The sequence below is a fragment of the Antennarius striatus genome, chromosome 23, assembly GCF_040054535.1.
Source record: "Antennarius striatus isolate MH-2024 chromosome 23, ASM4005453v1, whole genome shotgun sequence".
Classification (NCBI taxonomy): domain Eukaryota; kingdom Metazoa; phylum Chordata; class Actinopteri; order Lophiiformes; family Antennariidae; genus Antennarius; species Antennarius striatus.
Window position 1 is genome coordinate 8,723,576 of NC_090798.1, and position 18,133 is coordinate 8,741,708.

General features: G+C 41.0%; 1 protein-coding gene across 6 annotated transcripts in view; it reads right to left on the minus strand.

The window, feature by feature from the left end:
* The window catches only part of dock11 (dedicator of cytokinesis 11), a 90,468-nt gene that overhangs the window by 41,000 nt on the left and 31,335 nt on the right, over positions 1-18,133 (minus strand). For 5 of the 6 annotated variants that reach the window (XM_068308698.1, XM_068308695.1, XM_068308697.1 and 2 more), the window contains exons 12-28: positions 17,163-17,411; positions 12,497-12,619; positions 12,315-12,397; positions 7,616-7,738; positions 7,434-7,510; positions 5,408-5,592; positions 5,173-5,238; positions 4,873-4,965; positions 4,165-4,288; positions 3,924-4,036; positions 3,630-3,713; positions 3,465-3,554; positions 2,305-2,426; positions 2,142-2,211; positions 1,886-2,011; positions 1,590-1,661; positions 1,201-1,347 (exon numbers count right to left, since the gene is read on the minus strand). In XM_068308698.1, the coding sequence (XP_068164799.1) occupies positions 1,201-1,347; positions 1,590-1,661; positions 1,886-2,011; positions 2,142-2,211; positions 2,305-2,426; positions 3,465-3,554; positions 3,630-3,713; positions 3,924-4,036; positions 4,165-4,288; positions 4,873-4,965; positions 5,173-5,238; positions 5,408-5,592; positions 7,434-7,510; positions 7,616-7,738; positions 12,315-12,397; positions 12,497-12,619; positions 17,163-17,411 (1,947 nt within the window). Of the gene's footprint in view, positions 1-1,200; positions 1,348-1,589; positions 1,662-1,885; positions 2,012-2,141; positions 2,212-2,288; positions 2,427-3,464; positions 3,555-3,629; positions 3,714-3,923; positions 4,037-4,164; positions 4,289-4,872; positions 4,966-5,172; positions 5,239-5,407; positions 5,593-7,433; positions 7,511-7,615; positions 7,739-12,314; positions 12,398-12,496; positions 12,620-17,162; positions 17,412-18,133 lie in introns of all 6 variants that reach the window. The other variant, XM_068308699.1, reaches the window with a different exon arrangement.

Genomic DNA, 18,133 nt, shown 5'->3' on the forward strand with positions numbered 1-18,133 from the left:
TGTGATTAGAAGACACACATGAGGTACAGAATGTTAAAGACATGACAGGAAGTGACATGCAGGCAGCTTTAACCACCAGGACTTAAACATATTCTGACATATTTTAGGAAAGACTGATGACTGAAAAAATGAACTTGATAATTTCACAAAAGTATTAACAAAACTGGATTTTCAGTTAGAATTCATAACTTAAAAAGATGGAGAATATTTGTCCACTTTAAAGAGCCATTCAGTAATAACCCACATATAGACGAAACTGGTGTTTCTTAGTCCACAAAAACTGATGCAACCAACAATGGTGGAGGCTTGTTATAAATGTAAGGAAGAAAAATGTGTATAAAATATAGAATCAAATATCAAATCACTCCATACAGCTGATGATTGTAATGCAAGCCTCCAAAGCGTCCCTGAACTACAAACAGGCTTGAAAAGACTGAGCCGCAACCTGTTTGTCATCTGTACCTTCGTCAGAGGGTACATGCTACTAGCTAAGATACTCCACAGAAGATTCCATGTTGCATAATTCCGGTCTCCAGAATCACCGTGGTTCCAAACTAATTTGAAAACAGGTTAATTACATGCATTTATGAAAATGTAAACTTTTCATGTTAACTGTTACGTTAGAAGAGTTATAATGGGTCTGCTTCAAGAGAAAATTCTTCAGTAACTTTTTACAAACGTTAGCATTTACTTTAAGTGCCTCTTAGATCCATCCATCCATCCATTTTCTTCCGCTTTATCCGCAGCAGAGGGTCACGGGAGCTGGAGCCTATCCCAGCTGGCTTAGGGCGTGAGGCGAGACAAGCTCAGTACACAGCGGAGCTATACAAAGACAGACAAACACTCACACACACACACTCACTCCTAAGGGCAATTTGGACCGGCCAATTAACCTGAAGCACATGTTTTTGGATGTTTTCATAGCAGGACTTGAACCCGGACCCGCCTTGTTGTGCGGCGACAGCGCTACGCACTGCGCCACCGTACCGCCTGCTGTGAAACATTCTTCTTGAAAAAGCGTGTAATAATTTAAATTAAAAAACATTTTTTAATCTCAGGGCTCTTGGACACTTGGCTCAACTTTTACCTCCTATGTAATTTCACTGTTTATATTTATGATAAAGACTGGATGTTAATTTCTAGCTTAACTGTTCATTTAACTGAGGTTGAATTCATGTTTTTACAACTCCGTATTCAGACCTTGATGAAATTGGCCAGGCTCAGATTGATGCAGCGTGCTTCCTCTGGGATCTCCATGTGGCGGATGGTGATGTGTGGCATGATGGACAACACCAGTGACTGTAGCACCTGGTGGAAAGTGTCCGGGAAGCGCTGGGCCCGTGGCATCTGAGAGAAAGATTGATGATTACGTCATGATTCACTTAAGCATCTAAAAGTTTAAACGGGGAAACATTAAAAAGACAGATTACCAATAAATAAATAAACATTACTACAGCCCTCCCTCTGCTTATGGCTGGAGGTCTGGAATCATTAGTTAAAACCCTGATGCACTGCTGACCTTCTGAACACGCTGTTATTATCTTCTCAGTGTTGATGTACAAAAGCTAGAAGATTCATTCATGACCAACCTTCATGCGGTTTCCCTCTTTCAGGTACTGGGCCATGGATTTAGCCATAGTTTCAAAGAAGAACCAGCAGTACTATGGAAAGGGAAATAAAAGTTAGATTAGTATAATATGAACCAACAGTTGTTTTATCTCAGAACTGAAATGTGGGGTTGTGCTGCTATTCAGAGTGATTTCAGATGAGTTAAAACTGAACAGTCAAAGGGAAAAAAAACAATAAATTGGACAATTAAAAATTTTACATCGTTTTTAACCACAGTGTGATTGTAGTGACAGTAACATAAAGGTGGTCGTCACACCTTGAGCAGTTTATTGCTGGTGTTGAAGTCAGCAGTTTGCTTGAGGGTGGCTGTCATGGCGGTGGCCAACACCTCATGAGTGGCTGCAGAGTTCCCTGAGGCAGGTTTGTTGGCCGCAAACACATACTGTAAAAAACCCCACACAAATATTATATTCACATAGACTGAACAATGTAAAGCATTAACACTGGAGCTGACACTTTAGAAGAACTGTATGAATGTCATTTACGACGACATTATGTGCTTGAGTGGTCACCTTCACAAAAGAGCGTAAGAAGTGTTCCAGGCCCTCCTCGTGACACCGTGAGACTATATGTATGAGCACCCTGTGAGAACAGAGGAAGGCAGTGCCAGCCTAAGAACACATAGATGTTAAAAAGCAAATCCAGCAGCTGTAGTTTACCCAGGAGTCAACTGACCGCAGAGAGTTGACAGCGATCTCATGAGCTTCTTTGGTTGCTGTAGTGAGCACGTCGAACAGCTGCATCAGCACCGTTGGGAGGAAGTTGATGATGACATGAGTCTCCATAGCATGAAGACACTGTTGGGATGTAAGAAAGTAAAACTAAGTCAGGGTGCAATCGGGACGTAGCTTTAAAGTATGAATGAAAATAGCATTGATTCAAACACACCTCACCCAAAATTACAGAATAAATCATACTCATCTGGTTATATGTAAGTTGTAAATGATGCCGTATGTCAGCTGAATCATCAGTGTTTCTCGATCAGTTTGTTACATAAGCTAAATAAAGACCATCATTTCCAAATACATATACTGATCTCTCATATCTGGGATCAATACCATTTTCTACCAAAGTAATAACAAATACATATATATGCTTCTTGCATTTCATTTCCTACGAAATTAGAATTAAAAAAATTTAAGTTTCCAGGACAGAAAAATTTTAAACAATGTGTGTGGTTCTTTCTTGGTCTGTGCCCTATACTTGTGGAATTTTGCTCAGTAATGTTGTGCGAAATTCTACTAAAAAAAATCCCACGACGTCTGCAGATTAAATTTTTAGAGTTTTTAAATTTTTTAGAGTTTTAAAAAAGATATCAAATAAAGTGCTCAAATGCATAAGCAGCATTTTAATGGTATTTGTACAAGAATATTATTCTTTGTAAATTGTTGGTCAGCACATGCAGTAGATTAGACTTAAATACATTACTTTAAGGGCTTGAAGAAAGAGTCGATGCACATGAATGAGAAAATACATCAATAATGTAAATTCTACCTGATGAAACCAACATTGAACCATCATTTACTTGATGAGGGATATAACTTCATTCAGACCTTTAGTTGTAAGTTATTATCTCTCAGATGATGGTGAAAATTTTGTGAGGTTTCCATTAATGTACACTGCTCTTAATGATCCCAAAATACTGATTAACGACTAAATTTATTGAATGAGAAGACAAATCTGTGAAACCTCAACAAGGTAACAAAATTACAGTTTGTCCCATAGATGAAAGTCTGACAGAAATCACTGAGATGACTGAGATGAGGAAGAACCATTTCAACCCTGACTTATCTGAAGCTGCACATCTGTAAACCAATGCACGACAAAAGTCTCACTTTGAGGTATTTGATAAGTTCTGCTGGGCTGCCCTCTGATGTCGTCCTTATCAACTGGCAGTGCTGGAAGAATTTATGTAGATGTAGGTCCTGCAGAGGAAGCAGAATGTTAATGCTATCAACTAAACACTCTTTAATGCTGCACATGATATTTAAAGAGTGTACCTGAGCATATATTGTCGATGCTAGATGGACCCTCACTTTGAACAGCGTCTTGCCATTTTCTACCCACTTGATATCTGGTTGGGACTGTTAAAGCACAAACATTAATTATTTAATATGTAATTCAAAAGTTGTTGTGATCATGTCAGTTATAAGACAGAGAATTGACTGAATCAGGTTTCTATGGTACTCATTTACATCTAATCCTCTGCACATCTGTTAGCTTTTAACTTCAGACGTTTGTCTTACCATTCACGGGACATGATTAAAGAATGAAACGCTCCACACTGACAGTACCTTCCTGGTGTCCTGACACAGGTACCCAGGAGGCAAGGTGGCTGCTACGGGAAGCTGAGTCTCTACTGACTGCATCCTCCCATCCTTTAGCAGAGGCATCCAGGAGTAACCCACTGGAAGAAATGAAAGCAGCATATAACATGTTATTATTTAAATGAAGTAGGCCCGTCCTAAAGAAAAACATACTACCCAGCTTTGTAGTCTTGTGAATAGTCGTACAAAAAGGCCCCCACTGACTCACCCACTGACTGGACGCCGTCTCTACTCTTGCTGCCAGCCTTGCTGCTCGACTCACAGCTGATGTGGTAAAAGGTGAAAATGATGTGGTGTTTCTCATGCACGTGGACGGGAAGCTCTATCTTTACCTGAACACAATGATGCACGTCAATGTTTTGAAATGAAGGTGTCATTTGATCAGGAGCAGGAATGCTAATGTGAGCTTATTGTACCAATTTTCACAATCAAAATAGATTTCCACAATTGGCTCAAAATGTATCACTTTGGTGGGCACTCAGCTTCATCCTTTTTCTACTATAACCTATTGGTTTTGACAGAGTCATATTCTGTTGCGTCATCCTGTCTGGCTCGTCCATGTCTTTAGTTTAGACCTACTTCTCCCCCTTTCATTGAGGAATTGAATTCGTACTCATCTCTGGCTTGCGACCTGTTGGTTTTCTTAAATATTGTCACAGCTGATATATTTGAGATTATCACACAGCTTTTTGAGGAATTTCATTCCAGAAGGCAAAAATAATAAAATGTGTTGTTCCAGTTGCAGTTTTTATTATTCCATCTAAAAGGAAAATTCAGTTTAAATTACCTGATGAATGACAAGGCTTTATTCTACTGCATTAAATAAAAAATAAAGTTGCAATTCAGTGTGTGTAATGTGAAACTTGATCTGATACTGTCTGTGAATTATATTATTACAATGAGAAACAGTCTGTACCTCATCGTAGAACTCTGGACTCTGATTGTGGTGCAGGACGGCTGCATAGGTGCTGCTGATGAAAAGTGAATCCCCTGGTTTGCCATACATGCACTGAAAAGCAAGCGACACATCCGGTTACCTCACGAAAGAACTGTACTAACATAAATATGTACTCTGATGTCTTTGAATACTTTTAAAATTCCAAGTACAGATGGTGTGAATAACAAAACAAAGCTCTGCTGTTGTTATCAAAACCTCCTCTTGTGCCTTTTGACAGAGAATGCACCAGTTAGAATAAATACATTTCTGGCAACTCACCTTTAAAGGAGCAGCACTTTCATCATCTGAGTCTCGGAACTGGATACAGACGGCAATGTTTCTTGCCTAGCATGGAAGAAACAGCACATGAGTCAATCAGTGCAGATAATAAGGTAACCTATCTATGAAAGTGGCCCACTGAGTCAAGGATATGTGCTTTGCAGGCAGCAAAAACACACACATTTGCTTACAGTAGTTCATCCTTTATTCACATATACAGTACATATTCACAGACCTTGGTGAAGGTCTTCTGGTTGTCATATCTGAGCTGCAGCGGGTAGACGTAGAGTTGGTTCTTGTAGGTGGTGAAGGGGTAGTTGTACTTGGCCTCCTTGGGGAGAAACTCCTCTATCTCCACCGACACCCGGTCACAATCATCCTCAAATGGCTTGACAGGAATGTAAGAGGAAGTCACCGTGTCTGGGGAGAGAGAGAGAAAATTAGGAATCTAAAACTTCTCTGCTGTTTCCTGCTGACTCCAAGAATAAACTCAAGGTCACTGCGTATGTTTACGAGCACCTTATACAATAAACCAAGCTGCATCTCCAGTCAGATTCTGTTGATGGTGACCAAACAGCTGAAAGGTTACAGAGCAGATGTGTATGGACTGAGGCTGAACCGATCCGAACAAATGTTAATTTATTACAAGAAATATTTTACTATTGTCATAAAAGAAGCTGTCCAAACTGCAGAAATATAGAATTACAGTGGTACCTCTACTTACGAATGTCTCTACATACGAAATTTTCTACTCACAAAACACCTCAGCATGAAAATACTGCCTCTAGTTACGAAAGAAATTTCGAGTTACTAAAGGTAAAAATACAGTATGGGCTGCTACTCGCAGCTCCCAAAGGTTCCTGAACGCAACCTTCTTATAGCTGCTCTGCCATTGGCTATTACCTAGTATCCTGGTATCCCATTGGCTAAGAGGGACCTCTGTGTATAGCTAGATAGGTGTCTATGCAGCGTCCTCATCATTCGGCCCTCAACCCATGGTGTTCTGAAAATATATAGACTTTTTGAGTATTCGCTATGAACCCCAAGAAAGTGACGGATAAAAGACGAAAAGAAAAGACGAAGAAAAGTTTTTTTGTCCGTACAAACAAAGCAAGAGATAATAGAAAAGCATGAAAAAGGGACGCGTTTGGTTGATCTTGCCAAAAAATATGGCCGTAATGCATCTACAATCGCCACATTCTTAAAACAAAAGGAAGTTTAAGGAGTTTAAGGCATTGTGTGGGTGGTTGGAGAAGTTCAAAAGGAGGACTGGAATTCACTCTGTTGTTCATCATGGTGAGACAAGAGCGAATGAACTAAAGAGGGCAAAACACAATGAGGACAGCAGTTAAAAGGTAAATGACAATCATTTTTATTCTTTATACTTTGTTTTGTACATTATGCACAACTCTCATACTGTGTAATAATCCAATTGTAACATGTAATTGTGACATGTTTTGTTGAATTTTTATGCTTTATAAAACATTTATGTCTGAATTTTGGGGGGCTTGGAACGGATTAGGGTATTTACATGGAAAACGTTTCTCTACTTACGAAATTTTCTACTTACGAAATTTCTTCCAGAACCAATTAATTTTGTAAGTAGAGATACCACTGAACTTAAAAAATTGTGTTCAGTGATAGAGATGATCTCACATTACAACTCAACACTACACTAAATATTATTCTTGAAATATTATTAGATTACTGATTTCTATTATCAATGTAGCCCAAACTTCAATCTAAACCCCTGTTTTGACAATACAGGTGAGAGACACAATTTATATACAGCATGTAATGTAAAATAATAATGTAATTTAAAAAATGTTTAATTATACACATAGACCTCAGTTAGCAGCTGAATACTCTTTGAAGATGAAAATTTAGGGTGAACCAGAAAAGAAAAATACCTTTGGGGTCGGGATAAATGATTTATGTCTTGATCTGCAAACCTAATGCAGTACTTGAATAAATAATTGTTTCCTCATTCACCTTGTTCTTTGGATGAGTTCTTTATCTATGTTTTCAAAAATTCCAAAACATGTTTCCAAAATAAATTAACTACAATAAAATATTGTCTCTGAAAACTTTTTGCATGAAAGGCAGAAAAGAAAGAATGTGTTCAGAGTTTTTGGCGAGACAACTATGTTTCACCAGCTCAGTCTCCTTTAACTAATATTATGTGTGTATGGGGGGGGGTGTTAGGGTTGTTCCACAAAGATACATTGTATGAAAGAGTGAGTTTTAAAATATAAACATACTTGAGAAGTCAGGTGGGACACACTCAATGGTGACATTCAGCTGTCCAGGGATGATCTGAAGCTTACTCTTCTCAGGTCTAATGATGAAAATTAAGTAACATCAAAAGAAAAGGTATTTACAATCAAAAAAGCCTTAATTTACCAAGGCATTCAATTAATAACCATGAGTGGTGATCACTCACTTCCTTATGTCAGTCAGCAGCTTAATCATGTCATCGCTGGATATTTTGCTGCTGTCCTGCCGGAAGAGAGGAGAAAACTTCCCATCCATGTCCAGGCTTCCCTGACCATCTTTGAAAACCTGCCTAGAAAAAGAGTACATGTGGCTACAAAGTTGTCTTGTGTAAAAAAAACTGAATATCAACATGAACACATGCCAGACTGAAGAAAAGGTCAAGTAGCTGGGTGACAACTGGACAAGTGATATCTGGACACAACAACAATAACAACTACTACTAACAACAGCATAGTTCCCTGCTGCGCTTCATCTTTCTTTGTTTTGAGATAAATGTCACATCATCCTTATCAGGAAAATTTATCACAAGAAGTCCATATATAGATCATCACGGAGGCCCTCAAGCATTCTCCCTCCAGTTTGATCTTGAGGTCAGATTCCACCCACTACAAGGCTTGTGCCTATTTGTTCAATTCTCACATTTAAAGATCAATTTTTTGTCTCTTGAAATAAATAAGAAAACATTTAATACGCAGATGCAATATTGAGATTGCTGTTATGCTTCTGATAAAACTAGAAGATGTAACCCAAAAAGCACATTAGGATAGAGAGCAGATGCAGAATCTATGTTCGTATTTAATTCAAAGCAGTTTAGAATATCAGAGTTTTGAACTGCCAGGCAGGAGGCCTAGAGGAAGTCCAAAGAGGAGGTTTATGGATGTAATGAGGGAAGACATGAAGGTAGTTGGTGTGAGAGAAGAGGATTCAAAGGACAGGGCTAGATGGAGGAAATTGATTCGCTGTGGCGACCCCTGAAGGGAAAAGCCGAAAGGAAAAGAAGAAGAAGAAGTTTAGAATATCAGATAATAGTCCAAACAGGCAAGAAAATCTGATGAGGGCCAGGAAAAAGGCAGACTCCAGGGATCGGGCAGAATCAGTACAAGGAAAAAAGAAATTGAAGTTTGATACTAAAAAGGTTGTAAAGTAATAATTCTCTTGTTTTTTCCAAGAATCACATGCTCTAATAGAAACATAGATGTACAGACAACGGTTGTTAGTTTTGTTTGAATCTCTGCATACATGTTTCAAATGGTGCTATGTTGTTGATAGTTTAAAGTACACAGCAATTAATTATTTCTTTTTTGTTGTTGTCTGCATGTATTCTCATAGAGAAGGCTAGACGGAGCTGCATTGTGTTTTTGTAGATCTGCAGAAAGCTTATGACAGGATGCCCAGAGAGGAACTGTGGTATTGTATGAGGAAGTCTGGAGTGGCAGAGAAGCATGTTAGAGAGGTGCAGGACATGTATGAGGACTGTAAGACAGTGGTGAGGTGTGCTGTAGGTGTGACAGAGTAGTTCAAGGTGGAGGTGTGACTGTATCAGGGATCAGCTGAGCCCCTTCTTGTTTGCTATGGTGATGGACAGGCTGGCAGATGAGGTTAGACAGTAATCTCCATGGACTATGATGTTTGCAGATGACATTGTGATCTGTAGTGAGAGTAGGGAACAGGTGGAGGAGAAGCTAGAGAGGTGGAGGTTTGTCCTGGAAAGGAGAGGAATGAAGGTAAGCCGCAGTAAAACAGAACATGTGTGTGAATGAGAGGGACCCAAGTAGAAGAGTGAAGTCACAGGGAGAAGAGATCAAGAAGGTGGAGGATTTTAAGTACTTAGGATCAACAGTCAAGAGCAATGGAGAGTGTGGAAAAGAGGTGAAGAAGCATGTACAGGCAGGATGGAATGGGTGGAGAAAAGTGTCAGGTGTGATGTGTGATAGAAGAGTTTCAGCTAAAATGAATGGAAAGGTGTACAAAACTGTGGTGAGACCAGGGATGTTGTTTGGTCTTGAGACAGTGTCACTGAGGAAAAGACAGGAGACAGAGCTGGAGGTAGCAGAGATGAAGTTGCTGAGGTTCTCTTCGGGAGAGAGCAGGACAGATAGGATCAGGAATGAGTACATCAGAGGAACAGCACATGTTAGAGGTTTTGGAGATAAAGTCAGAGAGGCCAGACTGAGATGGTTTGGACATGTCCAGAGTAGAAATAGTGAATATATCGGTAGAAGGATGCTGAGTTTTGAACTGCCAGGCAGAAGGCCTAGAGGAAGACCAAAGAGGAGGTTTATGGATGTAGTGAAAGAGGACATGAAGGTAGTTGGTGTGAGAGAAGAGAATGCAGAGGACAGGGTTAAATGGAGGCAATCGATTTGCTGTGGCGACCCCTAAAGCCGAAAGAAAAAGATTTCTGACAGGACAGTGGTTGAGAAATACTGAGATAAGTCAGTCAGTCAAACTTTATTAATAGAATTGTTGAAAATTCCCTATGTTTTGCTACATTATCGTGATGTTTATTTTTAGTAAAGTACCGTGTGTTTTTTTTTCTTTAGCCGGGTGCCACAACTTAGCGATATATGTTACACGGAGGCTGTTCTCCCATAAAAAAAACCAAGTCCGTCATGAAGAAATTACTGTATTGGCCCAAATATAAGACGGTGTTTTTTGCATTGAAATACGACTGAAAAAGTCTTACATTTGGGGTCTAGACATTGTACCCATTCATAACGCTAGATGGCACCAGATATCTTTAAAGCGAATGCTGAACTTAATTCCCAAGGCCAAAGCGAACCCCTGTCATGAAGAAGAAAACTAAAAATAGCGGTAACAGGAAGAAGAAAAATAAAATATAGCGATAAGAAAGAAAACAGAAAATTAGAGAGGAGATAACAGAAAATGGAGAAACCTAGCGACAATCTGGAGAAAAGTGGGTCGGTTCTCGGATGGTATCAAGGTTGGTGCCACTCACCATTCATTTACAAATGTGATTGCACTTTAGTTTACATATTTGAATGTTCAGATATTAAGACATTTTTTGCATGATTTGAATGAGGCAAAATAACATGCTTTTTCTCTCGAATATATATTGTTATAATCATTTGTTTCAGATGTACTTTAATTATTTTCTTTATAAAAATTAAATTTGGTGTTCAAAAAGTCTTTTTTCAAACTGTACTCTTGAAAAAGAGGAGGTTGTCTTATAATCAGGGTCGTCTTATATTTGGGCCAATATTGTAAGTTCTATAATGCTGCAAGTGATTAATTAAATGCCAGAAAACTGCCCGTAGTCAGGGGGAATAGTCCGGCCAGACTACCAGCCAGAGTGCTGGCTTTTTTTCAGCAATCTTGTTTTTAACCAATATTAATCCATATATAAGGCGCATTGGACTATGAGGCGCACTGAAGTTTTTTGAAAAAATTATAGGCTTCTAGGTGCGCCTTATAGTGACGAAAATACTGTACACTGTATTTGAAATGTCTTGCCACAAAGTGAGCTGTGGGCCCCAATATCTTCGATTGAATACCCACAATCGTCATGGACAATGAGAGATCGTGGATAACATGGGAGCTGATACTAGGGATAGCCCAGTATCACACACACACACACACACACACACACACACACACACACACACACACACACACACACACACACACACACACACACACACACACACACACACACACACACACACAGACACACACACACACAAACACACACACACACACACCTGACTGAAGCAGCACTAACTAGTTAGCCAAATGTCAGCTGACTTCAACAGCTTGTGAAGAACTTTCATTGTGTAGCTCTGAGCCAGGTCATTATCACACACTGGTACCGTAACCTGATTATGAACCACACACGCACATGCGCGCACACACACATACACATGACTAAGGTGGACCTAACTAGTTAGCCAAATGCTTGCTGATTTCAAAAGCTTGCGAGGAACTTTCAGTGCTTAGCTCTGAGCCAGGTCATTGCTACACACTGCTCCCGTAATCTGAACACGACCCGCCCCCCCCACAAACACACACACACGCACACCTGACTGGAGTGGAGCTAACTAGTTAGCCGAATGCTAGCTGATTTCAACTTTTTGTGAGGAACTTTTAGCGTGTAGCTCTGAGCCAGGCCGTTACCACACACCGTTACCGTAGCCTGAACGAACTCCCCCTTGGGGATGACCACGTCTACATCCGGGTGGACAATCAAATATGACTCAGGATAGGTCAATTTACTCTATTAATATGCCCGGAGATGACGTAAGGTCCGGTGCCTTATGAATACGATTGTTTTAATTCTGTCCAGCCAGGAATCCAAAAGATTCCATATATCTATTGATGCAGGAAGCGTTTGTTTTTCAGATTCTAGGATTTGGTCGGGTTAGAGAGGACCACTATGTATATGTAGAGACTTATTATGAAAAAATCTGTTTTTCATAATAAGACCCGTTTAACTTATGTGCCATATTACTTTTAATGTCTTGATTTTGTTACATGAATGCCATTGACTTTCAGCCACTACTGATTGTTTATTAAATCAGTTTGACTTACAGGAACAGGGAAAGGGGGAGCAATCATGTGGCTGTATGATGACCTCTAGAATTGTTCCTCCTGTGGCACAGTTTCTCTCCAGGAGGCCTTGATGAATTTTTTCTCAAACCCAAGAAAGATGAAGTGCAGCAGTGACTCAAAACCCTGTGTGCATGAAGTGCTCATGTATTGCAAACATATAGAAGTCACAGTATCCATGATACAAATGCACTTTAATCAAATACTACCTTAAATGATTCCCTCTCGTGCATAAATTTATGCAGATTTAAAGCTGATCCAAATAGATTAATTATTAGTTAATATTGTTCATGTCTTACTTAGCTGCCCAGGCAAATGGCATCCTGTACTTGCCCAAGCGTTGACATGTCTGCTTTGCAGCTTTGAGCACCTTTTGAGCAGTCTGTGGAGATGGAAACAGAAAAAAAGTGCAGAAATTGTGTCAGAGTGGAAAACTTGCTGATATAATTTGTGTTGTTTGTGAAAGAGGTGGAATGCAGACCTTGTTAATGTCGGAGGTCTTCATGTACGGCTCGGAGCAGTGAGTTATACCATTCTGTAACACTTTCTCCACACGGGCCACCAGGAAAATATCTGCATGGGGGTTGGTCACTGAGAAAATACACTGGAAGAAAGCAGGAAGTGTGATGGTCTTTGTCTGTCTTGCTTTTGTATTTTATTTTATGGGTTCAGTTCATGTACTTTTCTGTTTTGTTATTGCCACATTTAATGATTTGTTGCACCTGGTTTGTTTACCTTGATTGTTTCGTTTGGTATTTAGGTGTTTAGTTCCTCCCATATTTAATTAGTTTGTCATTAGTTCCGCTTGAGAGTAATTTAGACTAATTCAACACACCAACAGGGCATTCGGGGTACCTGGTGATGCCGTTCGGGTTGTCTAACGCTCCAGCAACATTTCAAGCTCTCATTAATGATGTACTTCAGGACATGTTAAACCACTTTGTGTTTGTCTATCTGGACGACATTTTGATCTTTTCTAAGTCCACAGAGGACCACAATGAACACGTCAGACGGGTGTTTAAAAGACTGTTGGAGAATCGGCTGTTTTTCAAGGCTGAGAAATGTGAGTTTCACGTCTCATCCACCCAGACCCAGAGGTCCAATTCATTGGTAACAATGAATTTGATGCCTCGGATGTGGGGGTTGGGGCAGTTCTCTCTCAGAGGGCACATTTAGACAATAAGGTTCACCCATGTGCCATCTTCTATCGCCGCCTTAGCCCAGCTGAACAGAATTATGATATCGGCAACCGGGAACTGCTGGCAGTCAAGTTGGCCTTGGAGGAGTGGCGACATTGGCTAGAGGGTGCTCAACATCCATTTCTGGTGTGGACCAACCACAAGAACCTGGAATACCTCCAAATAGCCAAGAGACTCAACCCTTGTCAAGCCAGGTGGGCTATATTTTTTGCTCGGTTCAACTTTCATCTCACTTATCGTCCAGGGGACAAGAACGTCAAGCTTGACACTCTGTTCCGACGTTACGAGCAGGAAGGAGCCCGTCCTTCAGATGACACCATCCCGTGGTCTTCGCCAGTGCTGTGTCTATGGACATTGAGGATCAGGTGAAAGCAGCCCAAGGGGATGGGGGTGCTCCTAGCAACTGTCCTGTAAATTGTTTGTTTGTGACAATTACCATGCGTGAGAAGGTTCTAGAGTGGGGTCATGCTTCATGACTGTCGTGTCATCCAGGGCCTGCTCAGTCTGTGTCCAAGGTAAAGATTCTTATCAGCACCACTCTGGTCTGCTCCAACCACTATCCACACCTCATCGCCCATGGTCCCACATTTCCCTAGATTTCATTACTGGTCTATGTCCATCCAATCATCATAACACCATACTTACCATAGTGGACAGGTTCTCCAAAGCCGTCCATTTTATTACATTGACCAAACTCCCTTCCGCACAAGAAGCTGCTCCTTTCTCATACAACACAACATGGAATTCCTTCTGATATTGTTTCGGATGGTGGTCCTCAGTTTACTGCTAAGTTTTGGAAGGCGTTTTGCAACTCTCTAGTCACCTCCGTCAGTCTCACTTCCGGTTAACACCCCCAATCTAACGGGCAAACCAGTGCATTGAAACAGTTCTTATGTGTCTCTGTGCTAGGAACCTGTACTCTTGGAGCCAGCAATTACCCTGAGCCGAGTACGCCAATAAGTCATACATCCACTCCTTCTAACTTGTCCCCCTTTTGAATGTTGTCCGGGGTATCAGCCTTCGCTATTTTCTAGCCAGGAGGAGGCAGTTGTGATGCCGTCAGCAGAGGCCTTCATTAGACGCTGCCGATGTACCTGGACGGTAGCCTGTCAGTCTCTTTTGAGAGCAGCGGCACGGATGAAATGGCTGGCTGACCGAAAACTCAGGCCTGCCCCCACCTATCGGGTGGGACAAAGAGTGTGGCTGTCTGCCACGGACATTCCTGTCCGCGGGGGTACTCGTAAGCTTTTCCCATTGTTCGTGTGATTAGCCCCACGACTGTTAAACAGACTGCAGCCAACCATGCGCAAGATACATCCCACATTTCATGTTTCCAGAATAAAGCCAGTTGTAACCCACCACCTAAGTTCTGGTCCAGACCCCTCACCACCCCCGAGTCATCGACGGGAGTGAGACCTACACAGTGCATGCTATCTTGGACTGCCGTCGCCGGGGGAGGGGAGTCCAGTACCTCATCAATTGGGAGGAGTACGGACCGGAACATTGAAGTTGGGTTCCTTCACGTTTCATCTTGGAGTCTGATCAGAGAGTTTCACAGGGACCATCCATTGCCCGGGAGATGAAAACGCCAGGAGGCGTTTTCTTGGGGGTGGGTTACTGTGATGGTCTTTGTCTGTCTTGCTTTGGTATTTTATTTCATGGGTTCAGTTCATGTACTTTTCTGTTTTGTTACTGCCACTTTTAGTGATTTGTTGCACGTGGTTTGTTTTCCTTGATTGTTTTGTTTGGTATTTAACTATGGGAGGAACTAAACATGGATTGGCTAATTAGTTTGTTATTAGTTCCATCTCAGACTAATTTAGCACCCTGGTCTGTGTAGTTAAGGCACTTCACTTCTGTTCAGCGCTGTCACAGCGTATTCAGTATTCGTTTGAGCAGAGTATCTCGTATGCCAATTGTTACTGTATTCCTCGACAGCTTTTTGTATGACCACGAGTTTGCCTTGCCTTATCTGTTCTGGTCTTGTCCTGATTTTGAAAAATGACTGATTAAAGTATTTGGATTTTGACTTTTGGACTCTCGTGCCTGGTTCCTTTGGAAATCATAACAGGAAGTTACTAAGATTAGCATCATAATGTGTATTAAAAGACTGGCTTATTCCCCAATATCTTCTTTTAAGGACTTTTTTAGTTTGGAGAACAGAGAGGACAGAACATGAAAGAAAAATGAACCTGCACAGAAAAAACCCTTCATTGGTTTGTTATTTGCTACTCAAACTAATCCACCTCTAAATGACTTCGGGTTTGCTTCATGAAGAGGAGAGAGCAGGGAGCTGGCTGCTCGTTGCTCAAAGTCACACAGGAAAACCACAAAGTGCTGACGTCTATTTTTGGCCTGTTAGACAGCTTGTAACCTCTTAGTGTCGATTCACAGAATGGAATCCCATTTACATGAAACCATATTGTTTAACAGGAAATCAAGACTTTCAAATTAAGACACAACGGAGGGACTAGTTGAATCATCGGCTCCCCCCATTGTGGATCACAAAATGTAGTCATCAGTAAATTGATGATCTCACATCTATTACCAATGTTTCTAGATGTGTCTGTCCGGGGCCGTGGGAAACCGTTTTCAGTAACTACAAACCTCTGCTTCTGGTTTTCAGTATTAAAGTGCGCCCTTGCGCATTCACGCATCAACGCTCAGACTTCACCCCATCGCAGATTTTTGGGAGGCAGTCACATGATACCTTACACGAATTCTATTGGCTGACGGCATCCGGACTTACGTGAGACACAAAAGTGCTTTAAACAGTCGATAAGAGTGTAGGAAAAGGTAATACAGACAGAAGGTGGTTTAATATCAGTATGGGAAGGGTTCATAACATTTAAATTACCGTAAATACTAAGATAAATAGTTTGTCATTCTATCGCGGAATTTGTCAATTCCGTGTGGTTGGAACACGTCACCCACGAGGAACGAGGGCGCACTGTATTATGATTTGATAGGGATATCAAGATTGTAGTCTTTGCACAATACGGGTACAAAAGACATGCAATTCAACATTTCAACGTTGTTCTCTGCTAGTGCTTATTCGCAGTGTTAAGAGAAAAAAATATTTAAGATTTGTGGAAAGTCAAATTTGTATAGTTATGTAATAAACTGGAGCGAGGGCTGCGGCCTCTTGAATCTGCTGATGTAGTAGAGAGTAATGAGCAGCAGAAGCTCGCTTCTTGGAAAACACCCAATGCACCAAAAGCAAACCATGATCTGAGCCATAATAGCAGACTAGAGGTAGACAGTCTGCCTCGTTTGTATCGTTTGTCTCAGTATCCGTGTAAAAATGACCAGTTATCCCAGTAAATCTGAGTGTGTGTGTGAGTGTGTGTGTGTGTGTGTGTGTGTGTGTGTGTGTGTGTGTGTGTGTGTGTGTGTGTGTGTGTGTTAGTGTGTGTGTAAAATATGGTAATCTAGTTCTTCATTTAGATCACATGTGTCAAACATATTTTTTCTGTGCAACAGTAATGTTTGTAACATCAAGGAGTAGTTGCATTTATTTTACATTACATTAAGTTACGTTTAGTTTCATTTATTAGATACATTTGGCCCTTTGAGGACAGCCGTTATGCTGATGTGTGGTGTAAATTAATTTGACACCCCTGATTTAGATAAAGACCTTCCATATGTGGTGCAACATGCCTGGATTGTGAGTGATCCAATGTGAATGGTGCAAGTAACACAGATGAATTTGTTTCACTGCTGTGGTCTTGATTTTAAATGCCTGCTCTGTCATTTCAGTATCAATCACCAAAGAGCTGAGAGCTGCCATTATTATTATTATTATTATTATTATTATTATTATTGTTATTATTAGTGATGGAGGTGAGGATTACAACAAAGGAGGGCATCTGGGAGTAAGAGAAACTGTCGGCTTTTATTATTCATTTCCACAATCCAACTAACTTCTGACAGCAGACGAGTTCCTACCTGTGCTGGGAAGCGCAGCAGAGCCTCTTCCACCCTCTGAAGAACAGGCAGGACGTTTCCTTTCTCCGAATCTCCGTTCAATACGACTCTTCCTCCATCCTCTGAGGCAGACAAGGGAGACTGTTGGCCTGAGGCATCGGTCAACATTTCCCTGACGCAGGCCGGGTTCATGTCCACGTGGAAGTCTGCTGAGATCTTACAGCTCTTTGAAACATCAAAAAGAGCGAGGCTGATAAAGAACGGCTCCACCTGGAACAGGTGAGCAGAGGGTTTTCAGACTGGAGCACATTAGACTGGAACACATCAGTCAGGGGTTATATTTATAATCTTCCTTGAGTCATTTCCTGTATATTAAAAGCACATGATATTTAACCCTTAGATGCACTTGTGGGGTCAGGCATGACCCCATTGGTTGTTTACCTTCAGCAGCTTAAAAATAAAAGCTTGTAATATAGTCATATTCCACGTGTTCCACATAAAATATGTCTGTGACATGAAGCCATATTCATTTTTTAAACATAATGAATTATTTTAAAGAAATTACAGTTTACAGACCACGAGCGAGGTCACACATTCTTTTCCTAACGGCTTTTCTCTTCCGGGGTCGCCACAGCGAATCAATTGCCTCCATCTAACCCTGTCTTCTTCATCCTCTTCTTTACCATCGACTACCTTCATGTTCTCTTTCACTACATCCATAAACCTCCTCTTTGGTCTTCCTCTAGGCCTCCTGCCTGGCAGTTCAAAACTCAGCATCCTTCTACCAATATATTCACTATCTCTCCTCTGGACATGTCCAGTGATGGATTTTCGGATGAACCTTTACTTTTTAGTCACTTTTAGTATACCACTCAGACATCTGTTGTCCATCATTCACTTCTGCTGGAACTTTCCAATCAACACACCCAGCGTCAGCAAGCTCTCCACCCAGAAGCCGACTTCAGCAGCCCCGTGAACCGCCTCCAGACACA